This window comes from Astatotilapia calliptera, chromosome 4, assembly GCF_900246225.1.
Source record: "Astatotilapia calliptera chromosome 4, fAstCal1.2, whole genome shotgun sequence".
Classification (NCBI taxonomy): domain Eukaryota; kingdom Metazoa; phylum Chordata; class Actinopteri; order Cichliformes; family Cichlidae; genus Astatotilapia; species Astatotilapia calliptera.
In genome coordinates, this window is record NC_039305.1 from 20,300,274 (window position 1) to 20,307,802 (window position 7,529).

Here is a 7,529-nt window from a genome sequence, read left to right on the forward strand (position 1 = left end):
TGTGATTTTAAACACAAGGGAATCTAGTTTAATTATTAAAGTTTCCCTAATGAAATGTTGTGTTTATTAAAAAACAGCTCTACATATCCAATATGTCTGTCTAACCAGGAAATGTTTGGCGCTTCCCCTCAGACATATTCCAAACTTCATTACCCATAATCCCGTGCAACAAAAGCCGCCCAAGCTGACGACGTGGCCAAGGCACAGACCGGGGCGATTCAAACGAGGCAGACAGGCTTTGTTTGTAGCTAGCTCATTGAGGTGGAATTCATATGCTTGCTGAAGTTTGTGTGAATCTTTTAATTCATCACTGAGTGTAACGATGTCCGGGAAAATCAAGAGCCGAAGTGCTGCAAACTCAGACTCGATAACCGGCGGTGTGTCCTGCGATGAGCGCATCTTGCGGGATTGTCATGAACTGTACACGGATCCTGACAGCGGTGAGTTGGCTGACGTACAACTCGTGGAACTGACAGCATCTCACCTGACGCCTGCACCTTTCACCTGTTTGATATTAAAGTTGATAAAACAAACTCTTTGCTGCACCGCGGGGTAGCTAGCTAACTTTGTACATAACGTTAGCCTTTCCCAAAGCACGGGGAGCTAACCGTTAGCTGAGTTAGCTAGTGAGGATTTTATATTTGCTGACGATGCGACTGTCAACATTAATGCTGGTTAAATCAGTCACCCACTGATGTGACACTCTGTTTGTTATTAATAAGTCAGTTGCATAGTTGTAATGTAACTTCTAATATAGGTTTACAAGGCACACTTCTGGATCTGGATCTATCTCCAGTATTGGCAGCACAGGGTTATCCTGTATATTGAGAACGTGTGCAACATTTCAGCACCAGATCTGCCAGTTGACTCATACATCTCGCTGATATATCTCAAAGATAATGACGAGACAAAATGCCAAGTGAAAAAATGGGAATGATGAGAGAAAGAAGACTATCACCTAGCGAAATGGCTTCCTTTGAGTAGTTGAGAACTTTGATATTGTCCTTTACATGCCAAATGTCACTTATCATTTAGATCTGCTCATCCCAACACAGCACCATGATTTTTCTCCTTTCCTACAGAAGCTAATAAACCATCTGTGTCCTACTCTCTGTTATATTCAGGGTTGATCACAGTGGCCGAATCGGTTAGTGTGAAGTTGCTGCCGCCCAGAAAAAAGATCACAGTGCTGCTGATGGGGAACCACTCTGCTGGGAAAAGCTCCTTCATCAACTGGTAAATATATACTATGGATAAATATTTGCACAAGTGCAAATAGGTGGCAGATTATTAACCACTTATCCAACTGACAAAGTAATGGAAATCTGGTGTCTGGGATGAGGAGACTTCTGTGTTAAATCTATGCCGTAGGTACGCGTAACCGCAAAATCCTTCCGCAACCCTACACCTTCAGGACTCATAGATGTTAGCAATTTCCTGGAAGGAGATTGTCCCAACCATTAAAATAGATATTAGGGAATGTGAAAAAATGGAGGAACTTGACGGGCAAATATGTTTAAAACTGAAAATTGGAAGTAGGACTCAGGAGGGACAAAGTCTCAGGTGTTTCTGTTGTGGCATCCACTGCATATAAAACACCGGGACACAACCGCATAACCTAATATAAAGCATTGCAATCATTACCAATTGTAATGACAGCAATGGATTGCAGAAGTTTTAATCAGCTGTTAGAGGGAACCTGGTGTTCATCCTATTTCTTTCCTGATGGGGATGTTGTGCTTCATGATAACCATGTGCCCATGTACAGGGAATCGGTGCACAACTCAGAGTAAACTCAGTGCCAAGGAACAGGCACTGGAGGCCCTCATCAGACTAAAACCTGACCAAGGTGCCTGTTGGCTTTCCTTTAATTTGTTGCCCAGTTGCACAGCAGTCAGACTGAATAAAGCGCATGTGTGTATCCTCTGAAATTACCAGTATTTAAAGAGTTACAATTACTTCTAAATGTTCTCGGATCTTCATTTGACTCACGTCTGAATCTGAGTTGACTAAATTATCCTGTCCATCTTTATCAGTGTCTTTAGCATTCAGTTGCGCCCATCATTCTGGTTTTTATACACTATTCAGATTAGCAATAATCAAGATCTTTCTGTTCTTATTGTTCAGGTACGTGGAAGAGCACATCCAGCGCACTGGAGTAGCAATTGAGACCCAAGGCTTTAGCTTTGTTACAAGTGGACGCAAGAGAGAGTCTCTCACAGTAAGTGCTGCAGTCCATTTTCTGTTTTTGAGACAGGGCTATGGGTGTTTTCAAAAGGCACGTCTCATTCCCACCGTGAGCCATTTCATCTTTAAAATGTCAGCTGTCTGCTCCTCGTAACAGTGATTTATTACTGTGGACTAAAATGAGTTCGTCTTTTGTGGTTTCAATGTTCTTGGAGTACCTGATGTCCTTTTTTGCAAACTATCTGTGACAGATCTACTTCTGCTTTATTTATTTATTTATTTTAGGGAAACGCCACCCTTCATCTGTATCCACACTTCAAACCTCTGCAGGAGTTTAAAGGTGAGAGATTTAATATGCCCAGAGATTTGCTATGGACAGTGTTTTGGCAGTTTGCCGTTTTATTGGAATTCATTTAAAATGATTTGTATGTACCAACAAACAAACAAAAAATGATTAAAGCGCCCAGTTGAATAGGAAGAGAAAACCTTTTAGAGTAGTAGTTCTTATTAATGCTAGGCACTCACTGTAACTGTGTTTCTGAATTCTTCCCCAGGTGTCTCAGAGTACTTGAGCACAGAGATCTGCACGTCTCGACAGAAACGGTTCAGCTTGGTGACGTTTGTTGATTCGCCAGGCTTGGTGGACGGCGATATGAAGTATCCGTTTGACGTGGACGAGGTCATCCTGTGGCTGGGTGGGTTTCTGCTGTTGTCTTGTGGTAGTTTTAAGCAATCTTCTTTTGGTAATGCAGAAGGAGAGCGGTAGCTCTGTGAAACCAAAGATACCTGAAACAAACAAAACTAAAAGCACACTCAATTTGGAGTCATTTAGATGCTTGTGGGCCTCTCCATTATAATGAATGATCAGTCAAGTTTTTATCTCTTCATTAGTACTTTTAATTTACCCTAGTGAGCTTTGTGAGTCAGCTTTGCGTGCTTCGACACATCTTTAAGCAGTTTAAGTTCTTAGTTTGACTAAATAACAGGGAAATAGAAAGAAATTCCACACTTGTTGGGATTACGACCCAGTTTATAATGCGATGAGAATAAATCCACAGGGTTTCCTCAGTAGTAAATAATGCCCCTTTTCACTGTCGCTCTCAGGTGATCTTTGTGACCTAATTCTGGTCTTCTTTGACCCCATGGGTCAGGCTCTGTGCAAGCGCACCCTCAACATTGTGGAGAGCCTGAATGAAAAGCATGGAGACCGGCTGCGGTTTTACCTGAGCAAGGCTGACGAGGCCGGAGGAGAGTCGGACAGACAGGTACGTATACTAGCAGCAGCTTCTGTAGGAGAGTCAACGCTTTGAACAAACAAAGTTACATCATTCTCTTTGTATTAGATAATTCCTTCCCACACTCTGCAGTGCAGTTTCTAAGTATGCTGACCCGGTGTGTTTTGCCAGTCTAGTGAATAAAAAAAACAACAACAAAAAACCCCCAAAACCTGCACTGGGTATGGAAAAATGATTGAGTGATGCTTTTGCTCATTAATCTTGCATTGAAGAACACCCCTCTGATTACTTTCAGGTTATTTTCTGTGTCACAAAGGTGGCTCCCTGTTCTGGAGCCTGGTTTAAAACTGTCTGAAGTGCCACATTTTCTTTCACCAAGGGATTTCTGTGAGTGCGACACAGATTCCCTGCCAAAGGGAACTGTTGTATATACGCAGCCTGTTGAGCCGTATCTTACCAAAGTTTGTTAATATCCATCAATACATTCATCCATCCACAGAAAAGGAAACTGATAAATGTTTTTGTGGTTGATCCTCATATGCTGCAAAGTCTGTTTTACGCTGATGAAATTGTAGCTAATAGAGCACAGATTTCAGACTTGATGAGTATATTTGTAATTTCTAATTTCATTTCGATCTGTCCATAAACTAAAGGGATTTCCTAATTTGCAGTAAGATAATACTTGTTTAAACACGACATTGTGCAGTCACAGTATTCATGAGTAAGTGAATGGTGCATTTCTAACTTTGTTTGCATGACTAAATAACAGAAAAGCACCACATACAGTCGATAATCTCCCTATCAGTAGCAGAAAAATTGCATCTTTGTTCTGTCTCCTCCTGACTCCTGTGTCTTTTGTTACTGCTCTCTCAGAGGGTGATGATGCAGATTGTCCAGGAGCTCTGCAAGCGGCCCGGACTCAACAAGTGTGGGTTTGACATGCCCACCATCTACATTCCTAATCCAAATAAGGTAAAAGTGATTCTTTCATCTCATCTTTCTGCCTTCCTTACTCTTTCTACACACACACAATTCACCAGTTGTTATAGACTACTGTTTAGAAGAAAAACAATCCTCCTGTTTGTCTTCCTGCTGTCAGCCAAGCCGCTGCGTCAACCAGATTGAGGAGGTTTGTCGCACCATCGAGAAAACTATCAACCAGACGGTCCAAAACACGCTCAACTCTCTGGAGAGGGACTGTGAGCTCATTGTTGAGGCTATCGCAGACAAGCTCAGTAACGACAGGTAACACAGAGGAGACACTCACTTTGTAATTCACACTGCACTGACCACCTCCTCTGAAAGGCTACTTTCACCTGCTCCCTTATTCACAAGGTATTGCCACAGCAGGAGGTTCCTGACACTGTTTTTCTTGCACACGGTGCCCTTTTGGCCAATAATTTTAACATCGATTTAAGAGTTTGTGCGTTCACGCCTTTTAATAGCCATACATTGACCTTGAATTAAAGTGTAACCATAAAGATTGACGGGAATCCTTCAGTAGGAGTGCTCAGAGGAACGTGTGAGTCATATTTTTGTTTGGAATTGCCTTCGGAGAATAACCTGACCATCTGTTCACGCAGGCAGACCACTGTTGAGAACCGACGCGCACGCTGCAAGAGCTGCTTCCTGACTCTGCTGGGATTCAGCGTCCCTCTGGCTCTGATGGCGTTTCTGCTGCTGGGCGCTCTGTCCCAGGACCTGCTGGAGGCGGCTCTGGGCCGAGAGGGTACAGAGGCGCTCTCCCTCTACCTGGTCAGTGGCCAAGCACGCTCGTCATTCATAGTTGAAACTGTTGCATATGGTCTTCACATAAGGCTGCTCTTGTGTCGTGCAGACGCCCGCGGTGAAAGTATTTGACTCCCTGTCTGTGGAGCAGCGGCTTTATGGCTGCGCTGGGCTGGTGCTTCTGTCCTTCCTCCTGCTCATTATTGCACGCTTCATCTTCAGGTAGGAAGTTTCGCAGTGTCATCACAGCCTTTTAGACGTTTTCATCCATCAGTACCCGAGGCACTTGCATGTCCTCATGTTATTTGTTCACTGCGAACCTCATCACACTTCTCCCTTTGATTCTTTGCAGAACTCAACCCACTCTATCGACCAAACAGAAAAGGCAGCTGCAGGAGAAGCTGGAGTACGTGCAGGAGGTGGTCAAGACCAAAAAGGTAGTGTGTATGTGTGCGGATAGGGATGCACTGATCAGATATCAGTTTGCTGACCGCTCCAACCACACTAAGCCTAAGCAAAGAAATCTGTACGGGTGCCAGAACTGAAAAAAGTTGGATCTTTGCATCCCTGTATGAGTGTGACTGCTTCTGCTGGCATGAAGTGGATTATTTTGGGATTTTAATGGTTGATTCTCTTCCTGTAGAAAAAGCTGTATGAAGACTACCTACGCCAGAGCGTCAGCGATCACGACATGGGCTTGTAGAGACGCATGCATGCAGATATCCCCACTGTCACGAAGGACTAGACGATCACTTTTCCAAGATTCCACACCAGCCGCCGTGCTCTGCAGACCTCTTGGTGGTGAACCATCCAAGTTCTGGTGCTGTGAACTGTAAAGCCACTTTACCCATTTAGATGATGTTATCTCTGTTATATTAAAAAAAGCTGTTAAACCACACACTACCTGCAGATGAAATGAGCTTTTGTTACTGATGACTTCTTTGTAAACATTTTATATACACATATCGGTGCCTCTTCTCTGAAATGATTTCAGGCTTATACCACTTTAAGATATTTAAACATTTCCAAACTATTTATAATATTTCTGTATGAGACCTAAAGCGCTGTTTTGTGTGAGTCACTTTCTATGAGCTACTGTTTCTGAGGACCTTTACCAGAGTTTTTTACAGTGCTTGTGACTCGTTAATGAATCCATTTCCCATCATGAATGTCTGCAGGTTGTGTAGGTTGGCTCATATGTAGAATATCCAGATGTCTGCACGCATCTTGATGCTGCAGTAAGAAGTGTTACCTGTGACCAATCAAACCTTTTGTATTTTCTTTCTACATTGTGAACATGTTTTAAACTTGAATAAATAAAAAAGCAATGTTCAATACATTAATGGATGATACTTTTTTTTTACTTTTCTTCTTAAGCGTAAGGTTTAAGGATTTTATGTAATATTGTGTAGAGATGGACCGATCCGATATTACGTATCGGTATCGGTCCGATACTGACCTAAATTACTGGATCGGATATCGGAGAAAAATAAAAAATGTAATCCGATCCATTAAATATCACGAAAGCACCTCACAAAACTTGCAACACGCCGTAACTCGCCTCAGAACGTCGGAGCAGTATGCATCACGTGATAGAGCAGCTGTGGCATGCGGGACCTGTCGGTGGTCTGGATAGCATTTGGAGCTTCGCTAGCAACCTGGCATTTCATCTCCGACAAAGTTATCCCCAAGAGAAGTAAAGCAAGTGTGTAAGTCCATCTCTGAATGTTTGTAAAGCATTCCCACGTTAAGCTTAACGAGCGATTGCCTCTCGCTCTCCGGCTGCTACTTCAATCATGAAACTGCTAATGATCAGCTGATCGGCTTTTCTGTCGTGAGTCTCTCTTGTTTGTTTTTGGTCCACTTTGCGCCAGAAAGAGCAAACCAGCGGCTGAACAACAGCAGCACGTTTAAGCTTGATAAGCTGTTGTTACAATTTATTTAATATTACTTTCTACACCAGGATCTTTTTCTACGTAGCTGACGGCTGGTAACTGTGCAGGGGCGGATCTAGCAAAGTTTAGCCAGGGGGGCCGATAGGGCATTAACTGGGAAAAGGGGGCACAAAGACATACTTTTCTTTCTTATTCTCATTTAAAATGTCTAGCTTTTAATAAATAATTATCTGACACCCAAAGTTTTAATTTGATGTAAAATGAATAGAAGTCAATTACTGTATATAGTAACTATTAAGTCTAATATATATACCCTAGTAAGCTATAGTACTTTTTCCTTTGGGAAGGTACCATCTGTGCAGTCTGCAATTTTGTTGAAGAAAGATGTTGAATCTATTTAATATTTCTTGAAAAATAATTGATTTCTGTGCATTTTTTTTCACACTGCATCAAATTAAGGTTGATTACGTTGATTAAGCATCAT

General features: G+C 42.4%; 1 protein-coding gene across 1 annotated transcript; it reads left to right on the forward strand.

Annotated features, from left to right (window-relative positions):
* The first annotated feature begins 153 nt into the window (after positions 1-153).
* Positions 154-6,048, forward strand: LOC113021011 (uncharacterized). Its single transcript, XM_026165383.1, has 12 exons — positions 154-440; positions 1,125-1,236; positions 2,128-2,221; positions 2,473-2,527; positions 2,742-2,882; positions 3,292-3,452; positions 4,296-4,394; positions 4,522-4,667; positions 5,006-5,177; positions 5,260-5,372; positions 5,503-5,587; positions 5,794-6,048. The coding sequence occupies exons 1-12, from the start codon at positions 323-325 to the stop codon at positions 5,851-5,853; spliced, it is 1,356 nt and encodes a 451-aa protein (XP_026021168.1). The 5' UTR covers positions 154-322; the 3' UTR covers positions 5,854-6,048.
* Positions 6,049-7,529: the final 1,481 nt, after the last annotated feature.

Bases quoted from the DNA above. Each gene is read 5' to 3' on its own strand.
- LOC113021011 (XM_026165383.1), top strand. From the start codon at position 323: ATGTCCGGGAAAATCAAGAGCCGAAGTGCTGCAAACTCAGACTCGATA. The intron at 4,395-4,521 runs GTAAAAGTGATT...TCCTGCTGTCAG, and splicing joins ACATTCCTAATCCAAATAAG to CCAAGCCGCTGCGTCAACCA. The intron at 5,178-5,259 runs GTCAGTGGCCAA...TGTGTCGTGCAG, and splicing joins AGGCGCTCTCCCTCTACCTG to ACGCCCGCGGTGAAAGTATT.